General features: G+C 37.0%; 2 protein-coding genes and 1 long non-coding RNA gene across 5 annotated transcripts; all 3 read right to left on the bottom strand.

Annotated features, from left to right (window-relative positions):
• Positions 1 to 701: 701 nt before the first annotated feature.
• Positions 702 to 2,317, bottom strand: LOC124446655. Its single transcript, XR_006948506.1, has 2 exons — positions 2,260 to 2,317; positions 702 to 1,697 (listed from the first exon to the last, which is right to left on the bottom strand). It is a non-coding gene; the product is annotated as an uncharacterized LOC124446655 (long non-coding RNA).
• Positions 2,318 to 6,471: 4,154 nt separating this feature from the next.
• On the bottom strand, positions 6,472 to 9,999 carry LOC124446979. Of its 3 annotated transcripts, XM_046997873.1 has the most exons (7): positions 9,785 to 9,999; positions 9,567 to 9,597; positions 9,300 to 9,479; positions 9,139 to 9,231; positions 8,975 to 9,067; positions 8,814 to 8,906; positions 6,472 to 7,694 (listed from the first exon to the last, which is right to left on the bottom strand). In XM_046997873.1, the coding sequence occupies exons 3-7, from the start codon at positions 9,448 to 9,450 to the stop codon at positions 7,546 to 7,548; spliced, it is 579 nt and encodes a 192-aa protein (XP_046853829.1). In that variant the 5' UTR covers positions 9,451 to 9,479; positions 9,567 to 9,597; positions 9,785 to 9,999; the 3' UTR covers positions 6,472 to 7,545. The 3 variants fall into 3 exon arrangements, with proteins under 3 accessions (XP_046853829.1, XP_046853830.1, XP_046853831.1); XM_046997874.1 differs by lacking the exon at positions 8,975 to 9,067; XM_046997875.1 differs by lacking the exon at positions 9,139 to 9,231.
• A 3,128-nt stretch (positions 10,000 to 13,127) lies between these two features.
• On the bottom strand, positions 13,128 to 14,579 carry LOC124445101. The gene is made up of 3 exons (XM_046995809.1): positions 13,992 to 14,579; positions 13,403 to 13,621; positions 13,128 to 13,327 (listed from the first exon to the last, which is right to left on the bottom strand). The coding sequence occupies exons 1-3, from the start codon at positions 14,275 to 14,277 to the stop codon at positions 13,128 to 13,130; spliced, it is 705 nt and encodes a 234-aa protein (XP_046851765.1). The 5' UTR covers positions 14,278 to 14,579.
• Between the last annotated feature and the right edge of the window lie 2,870 nt (positions 14,580 to 17,449).

Here is a 17,449-nt window from a genome sequence, read left to right as displayed (position 1 = left end):
TATTTTCAATTCTGCTCAATGAAAAAGGTTAATAGCATGTCATCGACAAGTCTATGGAAACCACAATACTTGGAAGGCAAGTTTACCAGTCAAAATTCCTCTTGCTCGACTAATGTTACATCGTTGATTCTTCGGAGTCAAACACGAGAACTTTCACCCTATTGCTGAAAATCGCCAAACTTGCGTTATTAAAAGCCTTAGTGCCTCACAATTTACGTCGTTGTATGATAACAGAAACCATCTTTCCCTCGCGTTAGAAACTTCCTTGTTACAAGCTAACTTGGGAAAACCAGCGATCAACTATCAATAACTTCAACAATAATTAAACTGCAGTACGTGTTTGCAAAGAGAATTCATACATATAGGTTCTCTCAACCAATTCAAAAACCGAATTCACAGTAAATAGCTAGATGAATTTGTTTATTCCATCACTGACTATGAACAATGTATGCTTCAAACATTATCGAGATTGTCAATATTGAAATAAGTAAGCTCAATATTGGATAAAGTTTAAAAATTAAATGAGACTTACCTGTAAGTTGAAGTTTGACTGTAACGCTATGAGTTATTGGACAGGAAACTAAGAAGTCACGTGAGATATGCGTGGGAATACAAACCAAATTGGTCTTTCGGGCATTAATGTGGGCACGAGACACACTCTCGACAAATAAAACAATAGGAGTGAAAGTTAACTTTGAAAATTGGTGTATGACAATCTTTATTAACTCTTCATTTGGCAGTGTTGCCATACGGCAAAAAATGAAAAACGATTTGAAACGCAACCAGAAAAAATTCGCCGGCATCTCCATCACAAATCTTTTTCAAAAGCAACCCACCCATATTTTGACAGCTCTCAATCAAACTTAACGTAACATGTTCACTGATCTTATATTATTTTTACAGGAATGGGCTAACATTCACGACACACTCTCCCCTTTTCTTGTTCACGTAAACACAACTAATAAATAATATTTCTTATTTTATCGTTATCTTTATACGAAAGTATTCCTTAAATGCCTTGCGCTCCTTCCACCGATGTTATCCGTTCGGGTCTGTACTCTCTTGCTTCTGGGCTAAACTCGACTTGTTTTTTTACATCACAATGCAATTCCAGTGGATAGAGAAACTGAATTAGTCTTTCCAGATAATTCTTACCGGCACGAAGTCTGACTGTCCTCACGACTCCTTCTCGACCAGGTATAAGGTCAGTCACTACTCCGATCTTCCACTTTCCTCTGTTCTTTTCTTCTCCTTTAATAAGCACCACATCTTTTTCTTCAATTGCATACGTTTCCCTTTATGTCTTAAATCGTGTTTTTCTCTAAGTGCCCTCATTTATTCCTTTTTCCAACGCCGCCAGAAGGAATCTTTGCACTTCTTTAAATACGACGCTTTCTTTTGTAGATCGATGTCTTCGATTTTTTCACGAGACGTTTCCATAAGATAATTCGCCTTCACTAAAATCACGATATTTGGTGTGATCAACGGTAGTTATACATCATCTTCACAGTACGTTAACGGTCTATTGTTCAATACTGTCTGGTGTCCGACAGCACGTCTTGTATCTCTTTGTAAGTAAGCTTAGCCGCCCCAACGACTTTGTAAAGAGAATTCTTCACTAACGCAACTGTTCTCTCGAATAGTCCTCCCCATCAGCTTGCTTTGCTCAAGTTGAGCAGCCATCTACTTTGATAACTCTGTAGAAACACATGAAATTTGTCATCTTTATATTTTTTATATTACACTCGACCTCATTCAGTAATTATTGAATGTTATATTTGACGTATAAAGAAACAATTGTCTCTGGAACATCAGATATTGTGCGTGCCTTAGCTCAGATTACATGACAAGAACAAAGAAGAATAATTAACCAAAAAATAGCTCGTTCAGCTCTGTAACACTAAAAAGCTTTGAGTTTGTTTTTTCCCCAGAATACGATTAATTGCTGCCAGTCCCAAAAGTCTTTCTGGCTTTTTTTAGGATTAAACACAGGACACTTGAAGATGTACATTTATATAGTTCTGTAAGTAGATCCATCACAAGTAAAGTGACAGTCGTTGAAAGTGTCAATATATGCATGCTTTAATATATAAAATAAGAGTGCATGTACGTGGTGTTCACGCCAACCATTTATTTAGTTCTGTAAGTAGATCCTTCACACAGAGTGCCACAGGTACATGCGACAGTCGTCAATATGTGTATGCTTTTATATAAAATAAAAGTGCGTATTATATTTATTTAGTTTTTTATTGTACCTACATTTAGACGGGATCTTCGTGTTATAGGATAAACTATTATATGACTCCATACGCTTCATCTGACTTCCACATAAAGCAGACAATCTGACCTGATTTTTGTAGTTCTAACGCTTGAGTTTGCCCGATATCAAAGCGACGTTTGGTCGCCCTTGATTTAGTCGAAACTTTAGAATGAACGGTAACATTTACTTACAAACGTTGAAACACGCGCAGATAAAACGCAGCGTCTAGATGCCCGGCAACCGGGAAGGATTATTAAAATCCTCGTGGGCGTACGAGCCTCCTCATGTTTGGGAGGGCACCACACTTCTTTGCCCGATTGCTGTGTGCTCATAGAAAACGAAATAGATAAAAAATATAGACTTGCTTGAGATTTAGTTGTAAAAAGAAGTAATAGTAGACACCACACACAAGGTGCAGTTTACAAAATAAACTGCTCCGACTGCCACGCCTCCTATATCGGGGAAGCTGGCAGGAACTTAAACATAAGACTTACTGAACACAAACGAGCTACTAAGAAACAAGACAAAACTAAACACATTGCCGAACATCACCGAATCACAAAGCACAACATTGACTGTGACTCGGCAAAATGCATTACTTACAGTACTGACTATAGACAACGGCTCACATTAGAAAGTTGGTATACCAACTTGGAACAAACCCCCCTGAACAGATCACAGCAATTACCGGCACCTTACAAACGACTTATTCACAATACAAACAAACGATCAACGAAAAACATTACACTTCACACTAATTCACAATGACAATACACAATTGACACCCACACATTACAACTAAAAACATCACACTTAAATCACACATCACAACTAAAATTAAAAATATTTCACTTCACACTAATTCACAATGACAATACACATTTCCTGTACACACAATACAATGACGTAAGAACCAGATAACAAATACGGCTAATCTGACGTTTACCCGCTAAGGTTGTCGAAACGTCAGTCAACAACAACAAAAACAGTCCTTCTCAGGACTATACCAACCTGGACGATCTACATTTACAAACATGTAACCACACTGTTCGTATGCGCGAAATTTTGAAAAAGTAGCTATGTTTTTTTTAGCTACGAAAATATAGTGCGAAATTCGCTTTCAGGCACGCAGAAACTAGCAGAAACGCAACTCAGATTTGATCTCGGATGCGCAGTTAACAAAGTTTCCAGTCGGCACAGAGTAGCCAATAAGAATAGTATTTCTAATGTGCAGGAGCAATATGAAATCTGCTTAGAATACCGGCCGTTTACCAGCACAGGTAACGTCTAGTAGCTTAACTGAAATCAAACAAGGCGTGTATATAGTATTCAATCGTGTTTCCAGGTCGGATTGGTTTGTGTGGCCGTTCATACTCATGTATAATGGAAAGTCAGTAAAAATATGATCTTCGGTTATCCGATTCCTAAATATGTCAATGATTTCTCAAAGATCTGAGACAATAACAAAAATACAATTAAATCAGTAAACTTTTTGGTAGCTCTATAGCATGGAAAGACATGTAAACGAATAAATGAATATAATAATTTGTGTTAACAGATGCTAAGTACCTTAAAGATACTGTTAACTACCCAAAACCCTGTAATATAACTTCCATATAACTTGACTCAATTTACGTCATTTAGCCTTTTATTAATTGGCCGAACGACAAATGGTGTTAAGCCCGAATGGCTAAGCTTCAGATGGGCCTGTGCCCCCCAGGCAGGGGGGCTTTAGATGGACCTGTGCCCCCCTCTAGTATGAAAATACTTGATGCCAGCAGTTTCTTTAATTTTGTAAACGCTATTTACGTTTACAAAACTAAAATATAGCCTGACCTAATCAAAACTCAATCTAAATTTGCAGTGCTTGATGAATTAATGTACACAGTTATAAGTAAATGTACTCATTGAAGAGAATTTAATATTTAAATCCTTGCACATAATAGCTAATCTTTATTGAGGATGCCAACATCACTAAATAGTGGTTTACAGAGGGGTCCTCTAAAAGTAACTAAATATAACTACTTAAAAATAAAAAGAAAAAGAATACAAATCGAAAAATATGAAGATAAAACTACATCATTTAAAAATTAACATGCCAAAAACAAAGCTAATTAAAATAGTGCTTTCTTGATACCACGCTTAAATTGGGTTAAGGTGGGCACATCTCTTAGGGAAAGGGATAAGGCATTCCAAAAGTCCGCTGCAAAATTTATTGCTATCCAGTGCCCCCATCTTCTGTGTGCGAATGATTTGCGGATATTTCGCTTTGATCGTGTATTATAGTTGTGATAGTTACTGTTAAAACAGCAGTGAAAAGTTTGCATAAAAAGGTTATTAACTACCTTAAACATAAAAATAGCACGATGCTCGGCTCTCCGCCTTTCTAGGTGTTTCCAATGGAGCTTTGAAAGTGCATCGCTCGCGGAAGCAGTAGGGGGAATATGGCAAGCCAAACGTGACAAAAGTGTATTGAGAATTCCAACCGCTAGTCGAGAATATTAAGCGATGGTCGAGAATATCAAGCGATGGTCGAGAATATCAAGCGATGGTCGAGAATATTAGGCGATGGTCGAGAATTTTAGGCGATGGTCGAGATTTATAACAGTAACAATGGTCAGCGGTCTTAGTAGTAAACTCCTGTTTCTGGCAATACTTGATGTACTTTGAAAGAATTCAGGAATTTCTCGCAATCATGGACGAGGACATTGAAGAACTCAGAGATTTTTTTATTGGTTTACAGAGATTGTTTGGCCAAAGTCTTCAAGTATTTCAAAACAAAGACGCAATAGGTATCGAATATTGCAAAAATAAGTTTGAAAACTACATATCTATTGTCGCAGCAATGTTCGGAGCTGTTTCAGAGTACACAATAACAAGCTCATCTCGCGATTCCTCTTCTGATGATGTTGCCATGTTGCTGGAGAACTTGATCACTGTAATGGAGGAGGGAACTGGAGAAACTGTCGCGTGCCTTTGAGACATGTCTCGAGCAGGAATTGTCCACGAATGAAAATTCGCTTGCAATTGATACGCTTATAAGTACTGGATGTAGACCAGCTTATAATATCAGAAAAGAACAAGTTGAGAAACTTCGTGATACGGGAATGAACTGGACGAACATTGCTAGCTTTCTTGGAATTTCTACCAGAACATTACACAGGAGAAGAATCGACTTTGGAATTAAGCAAAGCTTCTCAGATATTACTGATGCCGACTTGGATGAAGAAGTTAGACAAATTCTTCAGTTAACACCATACAGCGGTGAAACGTACATAAGGGGTGGTTTGAGGGGCAGAAGTATTCATGTTCAACGCACTAGAATTCGAGAAAGTCTTCAGAGGGTTGATCAAATTGGTAGAAGCATTCGGAAACGTTATGCAATCTGCAGGCGTGTCTATAATGTCAAAGGTCCTAATTATTTATTGCACATTGATTCAAACCATAAACTGATCGCACAAAGATTTGTAATCCATGGTTGCATAGATGGATTCAGCCGAATGATTGTTTACCTGCATTGTTGCACAAATAACAGAGCCGACACTGTCCTTGAATTATTTCAAGGTGGATTGCAGAAGTTTGGCTTACCCTCTCATGTACGAGGTGATCATGGCAGTGAGAATATTGATGTGTCACGATTTATGATAGAAAATTGAGGCAATGACAGGGGAAGCTTCATAGCTGGAAAAGTGTGCACAATCAAAGAATAGAACGATTATGGGCTGAAGTGAACAGAGTGATGCACTATTGTTCAGCACTTTACAAAGACATATTTCGATTTTTAGAGAACAATGGTTTATTGAGCTCCCTTAATGAAATTCATCTATTGGCATTGCATTACGTTTATCTAGTGCGTATAAATGCATCATTGCATGAATTCAAATCACAGTGGAATCACCATGGTCTTAGGACAGAAAATCATCAAACTCCCTCGGCTTTATTTCATTCAAACTTTAACTTAGCTCCGAATGAGCCTACAACAATAAATGATGATGTATATGGAATTGATTATGGGGGGCCATTACCTGTTGCCACAAGAAACAATGTTGTTATACCTATTTCAAGCATGCAACTAAGCGAAAATCAGTATGATTACCTCCAACAACAAGTTAACCCTCTTGAAGATGATGGGAACAATGGCATTGAACATTACTTGAAGACAGTTCATATTGTTGAGAGGTTTTTAGAGGCAAGGATTAATGTTGACGAAGTTTAACAAATGAAACAAATGTATTTTAGTAAAATGGTGCAAGCCAAAAATAAGCTCATTGATCAAGAATTTAACATTTTTTTCAAAACTGTCAGTTCTCTTTCTGTTTAAACAAAACTATTTGATATTGTGAAAAATAATAAAAAACAACTTTACACAATGTCAAATGACCATGATGTGCTTTCTCTCATTGTGCTTGTAAACTCTTCTGCCAGTTCTGCAAAGCATTCATAAGTTGTTGGTAGCTCTAGGGTTGGCCCACATGTGTGGGCAATAGACCGTCGTGAAAAGCCATGAAGGGCTGTAAATGTAATTTCAATTGAATCACATGTCAATACATCACTACCAGTTAAAAAATGCAGAAATCTTTCAAGAGCCTTCTTTTCCAATGATTTCACATATCTTTTTAGGAAATCCAAGCTCTGCCGTTCAGCATCAGTACTCACACTAGCAATAAAAAGCTTGTTAACCTTTTTGGCTGTTGGCTGTTTTTCTTCATATAACTGTTCAACTTGCTGTGGTGTTGAAAAGATGGAGTTTGCATCATTCTGAAGAGTTTTTAAAATTGGCGACCAACAATTTGTGATGTATCTGGGCTTTTGAATGAGTTCCTGATGTGCAAGTTCAAGTACTATGGAGGCAATGTTCTCCTTAGTGGGGGCTTTATAGCACTTATTGGATGACAAAAACTCCAATAGGTCTTCATCGTTAGGATCTAATTCACGACTCTGCACTTTATCTAGAATCTCTCAATCGTCTGCTGGCACGTAACAACGATATGCTTGCAGTAGAGATTCTTTGCCCAGACTTTCTTCACCAAACAAGCAGCAAAGGATGAAGAATTGTGACAGCTGCACAGGAAAATATTTGGCTTTTTCATATCCAAACACTAAAACTCTGGCAATTGCTTGCCATTCTGGTTTTTGAAGATCGTGTCGAATGTGTGGCGTTTTCTCAGTTCCACCTGCACTAAGTGATATAAAGAATTCATGCCAAAAATTTGTCAGAACATCACGCAGCACACCTGCACCTTCTCCTTTTTCTGGGTAGTCATTTGCATTTATAACTGTGATGTTCAACCTGTGCTTAAGAATTCTGGATCTTTGAAAACATCAATAATATCATGGCGAATCATTGAGCGGTGCACAATTACTTCTTTTAATTTGGGATAATTTTGGAACATGAAATCGTCATCTTCGTCAATGAGGTGAATTTCTTGCATCACTAGATGAAAATTGAGTTCATAACACATAAGGATTTACTATTTAATTTAAAAATATATACTTTCTACAGATTTAAATTATATTTATGATGGGTAAAAAAAACCCAAATATAGGTAAAGAAGGTGGACAAAAAGTGGGCCCTTTATAAAACTTACATATTTAGTTAGAAACATAAATATTGAAGCAAGAGACAAAAATAAAAAAATCCTATCATACATTTGTTGCTAAACACGTTAACAATTCAGTATTTTTAATAGTTGTAGGTCTCTCAAAAGTCAGGTGAATTATATATGTAATGTTATATTCGGGGGCTAGATTTTGTTGTGCACAAACTGTAATTTCAGTTGCCAATTAATATTTTCATGTTTAAGATTAAAGTTTGTCTTGTAAACTGATAATCTTCAAGGGATGAAGAAAAAAGTAGTCCCCCAAACAAAATCATCGTTATAAGTTTTTAGCTCATTATTCTTTAAAAAATGTTATAGAAATTATTACTGTTGCAGAATCCAAGAAAAAAAGAAATGTTTACAATAGCCAACTATAGCTTTAATCATACAATAAACATAAAAATAAAAAAGAAAATACTAGGCATATACGAATTGTTAAATTCATGGACCGGTCTAATACTGGCCGGTATACAAATGTTGTTTGTTTGTTTGTTTGTTTTATACGAATTGTTAAGGTGATGCTATTAGTGTCTATGGCAAAAATCACTTTCATTCGTACATTCTTTTACCCCCTGTCAAAATACAGTTTATGAAAATTGTTTCCAGTCCTTTAATGGCCTTAAATTTCATAGAAGCTTTATTCATCTGATCTTAAAAAGACTTCTAAAGGCTGGTTTTTATATGACATAATTCGATTTACAGTAATTTACTGCAGTGGCTGAATTCTAATGAAATATCTCAAGTGAAAACTAGCCTTTATTACCACACAGAATAAATTGCTTCTAAATCTAAAAGTTAAGCACAGACTAAAATAAATCAGTTTTCAATCAGATCAAGTACACGTGTCCTTAAGTAAACATGTATTTTTTATGGCAAGCACTTTTTTGTCTATTAAAAAATTGTAGTGATTCATCAATAAAAATAGTAGCAGCATAATGTTTAATGTAACTAACCTGATGTATCCTGTACACCAACTGCATGAAGATCAGTGGTTGACTGTAAAGAAGTTTGTGCTGTCTCTTGAGGCGGTGAAAATGGAGATTGTGCTGTAAAAAAATTGTTATGATTCAGCAATAAGATAAAGCATAGTGGCAATATGTTTAATGTAACTAACCTGATGTATTCTGTACACCAACTGCATGAAGATCAGTGGTTGACTGTAAAGAAGTTTGTGCTGTCTCTTGAGGCAATGAAAATGGAGATTGTGCTGTAAAAAAATTGTTATGATTTAGCTATAAGATAAAGCATAGTGGCAATATAATGTTTAATGCAACCAACCTGATGTATCCTGTACACCAACGGCATGAAGATCAGTGGTTGACTGTAAAGAAGTTTGTGCTGTCTCTTGAGGCGGTGAAAATGGAGATTGTGCTGTAAAAAAATTGTTATGATTCAGCAATAGGATAAAGCATAGTGGCAATATGTTTAATGTAACTAACCTGATGTATCCTGTACAACATCTGCATGAAGATCAGAGGTTGACTGTAAAGAAGCTTGTGCTGTCTCTTGAGGCAGTGAAAATGGAGATTGTGCTGTATCTTGAGGCAAAGCCAATGGCACTTGATTGGCGTCGGTAGAGCTTATTGACATTTGCACATCACCAAAAATATCAGGTAAATCTTTATTAAAAAATATAAGACGGACTTCACAAACTATTCCTGTATTGTGTATTTAATTAAATTTCTCCATTAAAGAGAATGACCTACCATCATGACTTTTTCTTGTGCACACATTTTCCTACATTGACAGCATATTTAATTTAAATATGATGAGTATAATAACGTCAATTATTTCATTTTTCCAATCAAGAGCATGAAAATGGTGCATCAACATACACCTGTGCAAGTAAAACAGCTGATGCAGCTGTTAAACCATGAATAAACTGAACAAGTTCCATAGATAAGAGGACAACAGAAACTCATACCTGATGCTCAATTATGATCTGTTTGTTTGGTCGCACATACACCGGTTTACTCTGAAAGAGCCGTTGCAAAATAGACCATATGCCTTATTCATATTTAATGAAAATGCACGCTGTGCATTCTGGTCTTAGTAGTCACGCTACCAAGGTAAACATCAACATGGCCACTGCGGATGGTTAGCACTATTTTCCACCCAGCAAACCGCCCTTTACTTTGAAATATAATATTTTACACAATATAATATTTTACACAATCTAATATTTTACGCAATATAATATTTTATATAATATTTTACACAATCGTCGAAAAACGACATATTTTCCAGCCTGGATTGTAAGTTTATAACTTAAGGTGGTTGCATGAAAATTTATACTGCAACATTTATCTGTAAATATTTTCATATGTTGATATTAAAAACTGTATTATAAAAATATAAAATTACTCGAAATCTCAAAACGACCTAGCACCAGTGCATGCATGGTTTCCATTTAGCTTTTGGTTCTTTCCCATTAGCCGCCATCTTTAATTTATTTCCGATTGTGTAAAGTAAAGGGCGGTTTGCTGGGTGGAAAATAGTGCTAACCGACTACTAAGACCAGAATGCACAGCGCGCATTTTCATTAAATATGAATAAGGCATATGGTCTATTGCTCCATCAATGCCAATCTGACCATGAGCCAAAGATGGCACAACAAGAGATGTGTGCATCGACATTAATATTTCGATATCCACACCAGCTGAAATTTTGTCAGCAAAAGCTTCCATTATGGCAATTTCCACTTGTGCAGCGTTCATTGCCTTGGTGAATCTGCAGCCTGAGATCATGTGACCCCGTTCCATAAGAGCAAGGCGTGCTCTTTGACGAGGAACGACAGAAGCATTCGGTCCTCCCAGCAAAATAAGGTCGCGTAAGAATGGTCTATTATCTATAGCACCAGGCCTTCTTTTAGATTCCCTAATCTGTCTTCGATAAGAAGCAGATGGGCGCTGTGTATTAAAATTTCGTCCCGTGACAAAACTCCTCCTCGGCACATTTTGTTCGGTAGTGTTCGTAGTTGGTACAACTGATGTAGACCGCCGTCTAGCTGTATTGGAATTGAAAATGTGACTTACTTCTGCCTCTGTTTCAGCACTTGTTTGGGGTGAAATTCTTGAAGAAAGTTCGTTTAAATTTTCCAGAATTCGATCTATAATGTTTGTATTTCTATTTTCCGCCATTTTAGTTATTTCAGAATGATCAATTCGATATATAAATATGAAATAAATCATGAAGTTTACTTCTAAGTCCGCTGACCATTGTTACTGTTATAAATCTCGACTATCGCCTAAAGGCGCATCTCCACTAGACGATTTTTGTGACGATCGTCTTAAATTTTCGCGACAATATTTCGAACACGAATTATAGGACGATTTTGTTAGTCATCTCCACTAGACGATTATTTCGCGGTGTTTTCCAATAAACAAAATGGCGTCTATAAATAAAAGATATATTCTATATTTGCTGCTTCGTAGAAGATATTTATTTCTTTACAATCTTCACCAAAAAATGCTCAGGGAGAACACCAAAACAAGAAAAAGGAAACGTCGATTTTGGATAAGAAAGCTGTACGAAGAAAGAAATGTGAAAGGAGAATATAAGCTATTGATAAATGATATGCGACTCCACGACCATGAAATGTTCTTTAGATACTTTCGTATGTTTCCAAAAACCTATTGGACCTGACCAAAGACTTGCAGTGACACTACGATATTTAACCACCGGTGATGCCTATTCAACTATTGGCGCTAATTATAGAATGAGTGCCACAACTGTTGGCAGAATAATCGATGAAACGTGCAATTCAATTTGGAATAGACTGAAGGAAGCAGGATATATTGACACACCTTCTGGAGTTGAAGCATGGAGAAAAATTGCCAATGAATTCGAAGCTCGATGGAATTTTCCGAATGCACTTGCCGCAATTGATGGCAAACATGTGTTGATGTTTGCTCCTGATAATCAGTCATCCGCTTTCTTTAATTATAAAAAGACTCACAGTATTGTGCTCATGGCAGTATGTGATGCTCGGTACGAGTTTACTATGGTTGATATAGGTGATAGTGGACGGCAAAGTGATGGAAGTGTTTATGCTAACAGCAATTTAGGTTATGCTATAGAAAATAAACTCCTGAACACTCCACCTGATTGTCAAATTTCCAATTCTAATAAGGTTTTACCGTATGTTTTGTTGGAGATGATGCTTTTGGTCTAAAAGACATATGATGAAGCCATATCCATTCTCCAATCTTTCAGAAAGTAAGCTAGTTTTCAATTATAGGCTCAGTCGTGCAAGGAGGGTAATTGAAAACACATTTGGCATTTGTGCTAGTCGTTTCGTGTTTTCCACAGGCCAATCATTGCAAAAGTACCCAAGGTTATTGCAATAACAAAAGCAGTGGTTGCACTGCACAACTTCCTGATGACTATAAATGAAACTGACAGAGAAAGTCACTATTGCCCAAGTACATTTGTTGACCAGGATGGGCCAAATGGACTGCACCTTGGTGAATGGAGACAAGATGCAAATATTATGAATGGTATAGCTTCTATTCAAAATGTTGGGGCTTCAAGAAATTATGGTGGGGAAGCTAAATGGGTTAGAGAACAGTTTGAACATTATTTCAACAATGAGGGTGCTGTTGACTGGCAATGGGACAAAATAGGCAAAGCAAAATAAATTGATTCTCGTTTTTTAATAGGACTTGGAAACAACTAATGAATAACATAAAATGTAGATAATTGTTAAGCTTTACAGGAATGTCATTATTTGGCTAAGCAACAGAATATCAATTATCACATATACAATGTTATTCATTAATTAACAATATTCTATATAGTCTATTTATGTAAGCATACAGGTTTTTTTATATATGATGAGAAAAGAGAATTCATCAAAATGTTAAAATGAGTTTAGTAAATTGAGTTTTTCAAACCCAAGAAAAAGTTCAAGGTAAATTGTAATCAATTCAAAGCAATGTTTAATCACTTTTATTATGTAATGAATTCTCATGATTCCCACCACATGTGAAATATTATTTTCAAACAAATTTGTCAGACCTATGATGCTTGTTTTGAGGTCACCAACACAGAAATAAAATTCATGTTTAAAAAAAGGAAAAATCTTAAGAATATGTAAATACCAAAATTGTTATATTGTTAAAAACTGAATGCATATTTTATCTCATTGATCATCAAATTCTATGTCAAATAAAAGTTGTTGAATTTTAATTTTTGCTAATCTTAGCTTTTTTTTATCAAAGTCTTTCAGCACAGGTACAAGACTCATGCAAAATGCTGTAGCCTCATCATCCAGACTCTTTGTTAACAATTTTGATTAGTTGATCATCCATTTGCTTGATTTGTTGCAAAAATGGGTCATAAGCACTTTTTTCAGATGAAGGTCTTTTACGCTTTTTTGAAGTATTTTCATCAATAGGTCTTTCAGGTGTCGGTGTTGTTAGAGTACACGGACTTGCAGGTACCGATAATGGTGACATAGAGCAAGCTATCGGTTGAAATGGTGATGTGGAAGAAGTTGATATAGCAGGGGAAAAAGCATCTGATTGATCCTCAAAATTACCAGTTTCAATTACATGGCTGGATGCTGCAGGTGATATGTCAACATTGCTATGAGTTGGCAAATTGGAAGTTTTCTCATGAAGAAAACGCATCAATTCAAAATATTTGCATGTAGGTAGACATCCTGCAGGAGCACCTGATCTGGTCATGGACCTTCTTTTGTCCAGGCATTTCTTTAAAGAATCTTTTAGATTTTTATAAATTTTCTGTAGGAATGCCACTAAAAAGTAAAAATTCAAAAACAAATTACCAAATGTCATCAAACACATATGAAAAAGACTTGAATCAACTAGAATAAAAATATATGTTGTCTCGAATGAAAAAAAAGTTGAAATAGGCCACAACTCAGAAAGGCTGGCAGAAAAGAACTGTGTAAGTTAGACTAGGGATTCATTTTGGACTCACAGCATACAGACCCAAAGGAAATTTTTTGGTTTCATGCAGACACCAAACATCAACACAGTTCATTGACAACCCTCCATTTTCATGTGTAACAATTACAATCCTAGAAGTATTTTTGTAGTAGGATATAGTTTGATTTTGGCATGTAAATAGGCAAAGGAAAACTGTAAAATGGAAGAAACTCGTACCTTCTTGATTAAACAACGATGACAATGCATTCCATGCATTCACTTTCATATTACGATTTTTGTAATTGGGATCACTGGTATCCCACAAGCATTTATATTCTCTTAATGCTTGGAGAAACATTTCTTTGTCAAAGGTATTGCCTTCCACAGAAAAATTGGACTTTTGAGACTGACTGTCCACTTCTGATGAGTGTGGAAGCTCTGTAATAATTAACTCAACTTCTGTTGTTTCTTCGTTACTAGTAGCCATGTTGAAATCATTAATATGAACTGCTAGGTTGGCCATGTGCAGTGTTTGCTCATCTCTGATATTTGATTGGCTAAAATTTTGACGATTGTAAAGCGCTTGACGAAAAGTTAAAACAGTTTAAACTTTTCGTCAGAATCAAAATCGTCAAAAATTTCGTCCGAACGAAAAGCTTTTTGCCTCTGCGCATGTGTCGTCGCGAAAATTTAAGACGATCGTCACAAAAATCGTCTAGTGGAGATGGGCCTTAATATTCTCGACCATCGCTTAATATTCTCGACCATCGCTTGATATTCTCGACTAGCGGTTGGAATTCTCAATACACTTTTGTCACGTTTGGCTTGCCATAGGGGAAGATCTAAAATGACTCGCGCAGCCTTATTGTGAAGGATCTGTAGCTCTGTCAAAAGTGTAGTGTTGCCCAGGTCTCCCCATATTATATCGCCGTAGTCAAAAAGGGGCAGAACAAAAGAATTAAAAAAAGTTATCCTAGCGCTTAGTGGGAGACACGACTTGATGCGCCGCAAAAGGCCAAGCTTCTTGTTTATCTTACTACGCATGTTTTCAAAATGATCCTCCCAAGTAAGATTCTGATTGATAATTAATCCTAAGTAGGGAAAGCATTCTGCTTCCTTAAGTTGCTTACCATCAGCTGAAATAACAATGGAATCGATTCTACGTAGTCTCGAGGTACTACCAATTAGCATAATTGGGATTTCTTGATGTTAAGAGTAAGTTTCAACCAATCACATACTTGTCTGAGGTCCGAGTTCATCTTAGTTTCGATTTCTGAAATAAGTTTGGTGGAAAAATTTAAAACGGTGTCATCAGCGTACAAAGTAATGTTACAAAATTCAAGCACGTTTGGTAAGTCATTCATATAAATTATAAACAATAACGGGCCTAAGATTGAGCCTTGGGCAACTCCGACAGATACTGTGTCTGGGTCAGATTGAGCTCTGCCACAGCAAGTAACTTGGATTCTGTTGGAAAGGAAAGAATCAAACCAGTTCTGTGCTGTATCATCCAGACCAAAGCGAGACAATTTAAGTAGCAGGATGGAGTGATTCACGGTGTCGAACGCCTTTGTCAGATCTAAAAAGACGGTCTCTGTAACAGTGCCGTTGTCTATGCCGAGGACTAACTGATCAATAAACTGTGCAGAAGCTGTGACAGTCGAGGATTTCAGTCGAAAACCAAACTGTTTTGACGAGATTAGGTTATTCTCTGTTAGGTAGCCATAGAATTGAGTGTGAACAGCATTTTCTAAGATCTTACTTAACGTTGACAGTACTGAGATTGGCCTGTAGTTGGACGCGTCCTGTTTGTCACCTTTCTTAAAAAGGTATGACCCTCGCGTTTTTCCAAACAGAAGGAAAAGTTCCTGTTTGTAGCGATAGATTGAATAGTGACGTCAACGAAGGCGCAATAATATGTCCAGAGTCCTTAAGCAGGCGGGCACTGATTTTATCTAACCCAGTAGCTTTATTGGGTTTTAAACGCTTGATAGCTTCCCTGAAAAAACTTTCAGATATCACCCGGAACCAGTTATATTAGGATTGACCACGGGCTGGTTAGAGAACGACAGGTCCGGAAATTTTCCGGCAAGTTTTCTGCCGATACTTACAAAGAAGGTGTTCAAAGCAGTGGCAATTGACTCATCAGAGGTGCCAACTGCGTCATCTACTCGTAGACTAGAGATATTTGTGGACGTCTTTCACGATGGTAGAGGGCTTTTTGAGTGCTTTCCAAAACCTTTAGCATTTCTTTGGTTTTCTTGAATCAGATTGGAATAATAGTCTGATTTAGCTTTCTTAATGTCGCTGTTGACTCTGTTTCTTAGTAGTCGGTAAACGCGCCAATTTCGACTGTTCTTGTTCCCTTTTGCTTTCTTGAGATGATAATCGCGCTTTCTCATTTCATTAGCGATGATTGAGGTCATCCACGGGGTTGACGATCCTCTGACTCTTCGGGTTTTAGTTGGTGCGTGGGCTTCAAAAACGTCCAAGAACAGCTTATTCCATGTATTAACACAGTCGTCCAGGTTGTCAGTGTTATTAAAAACGACATGCCAGGGAATATTCTCAAGATCTTCATTGAAAGAGTCTTTGTTGTAGTTCTTGTATGAATATATACGAGATATTCGATAGTTTTGGGAGCAACTCGGGGACGACCGAGTAAACAAGCTAGTGAGCACTGTGTCCGAGATCAAAAACTCCAGACTCGACAACTTTGTGGTTGGCGTTTGTAAACACTAGGTCAATTAGCGTCTCAGAATGTTCGGTGACGCGTGTCGGTTCCTTTATCAATTGTTTTAGGTCAAAAGCCTGTGTAATTCCCCGGAGTCTTCGTTTCAGCGAAACATTTGCATTTTTCTGTTGGACAGAGAAATCAATGTTAAATCTCCCAGAAGAACTTTATCATTAGTAGAATCAATTCTAGACAGGGAATCATTTAGATTATCCAAAAAGATATCTACAGGCTGATCTGGGGGTCTGTAGACATTGCCGATGATGAGTGGCTTGCATCTTGTTCGGTTTATTTTAATCCAGACAGACTCATTTGCATTCATGAGGTCTTCTTGTTCGATAAAATTTAAACTTTCGCGGCAATAAATTGCTACACCTCCCCCTTGCTTTCCTTTCCGGTCTCGTCTTACACAATTGTATCCCGGTATGTGAATTTCCTCATCCTGAATACTGTGTGAGAGCCAGGTCTCCGAGAATGTCCAGATATCGGGGCCTTTGATGTTAATTTAGATTTAGTTGGTCGATTTTGCCGGTTATACTTCTAACATTGAGATGAGCTATAGACAGGCCATTGGCTTTGATACTGAAGGATGGAACATCAAAGTCCACATGGTTTAGAGGACCAGGCTGAGGACAGACGTCGCCAGACAGAATGATGGCAGCTGAAGCATAGAAAGTCAGCTGCGTTATCTTCAAAAATTTAGCTAACTTCGTTGAAGCAGCGGCATTTTGCCGGGCGATGTAGCGACTCCTCTGTTGTCGTAAATTTCCCGAAATTTCAATCCTGCAGCTCTTTCTTGAAACAAAATACACATCGCTGTCATTTAGTGAAGTGTTCGTCTGTAGATGTAAGGATTTGTAGTTTGAAAAAGACACATAGATGCAGAGAAACATACAAACATTCGCAGAGAGCCTAATTTTGCGACCGACCGCCATAATAAACCGAATTTTTTGTCATCCAG

The sequence above is a fragment of the Xenia sp. Carnegie-2017 genome, unplaced genomic scaffold (assembly GCF_021976095.1).
Source record: "Xenia sp. Carnegie-2017 unplaced genomic scaffold, XeniaSp_v1 HiC_scaffold_22, whole genome shotgun sequence".
In the NCBI taxonomy this organism is placed as follows: domain Eukaryota; kingdom Metazoa; phylum Cnidaria; class Anthozoa; order Malacalcyonacea; family Xeniidae; genus Xenia; species Xenia sp. Carnegie-2017.
Note: the sequence above shows the minus strand (reverse complement) of the source record. Positions and strands in the feature narration are given on the sequence as shown.

Coding starts and splice junctions, on each gene's coding strand:
- LOC124445101 (XM_046995809.1), bottom strand. CDS start 14,277: ATGGCCAACCTAGCAGTTCATATTAATGATTTCAACATGGCTACTAGT. Junction 13,622..13,991: donor ATCGTTGTTTAATCAAGAAG/GTACGAGTTTCT, acceptor TTTACTTTTTAG/TGGCATTCCTACAGAAAATT. Junction 13,328..13,402: donor CAGCCATGTAATTGAAACTG/GTAATTTTGAGG, acceptor TTCAACCGATAG/CTTGCTCTATGTCACCATTA.
- LOC124446979 (XM_046997873.1), bottom strand. CDS start 9,450: ATGTCAATAAGCTCTACCGACGCCAATCAAGTGCCATTGGCTTTGCCT. Junction 8,907..8,974: donor TGGTGTACAGAATACATCAG/GTTAGTTACATT, acceptor ATTTTTTTACAG/CACAATCTCCATTTTCACCG. Junction 7,695..8,813: donor TGGTGTACAGGATACATCAG/GTTAGTTACATT, acceptor ATTTTCATCTAG/TGATGCAAGAAATTCACCTC.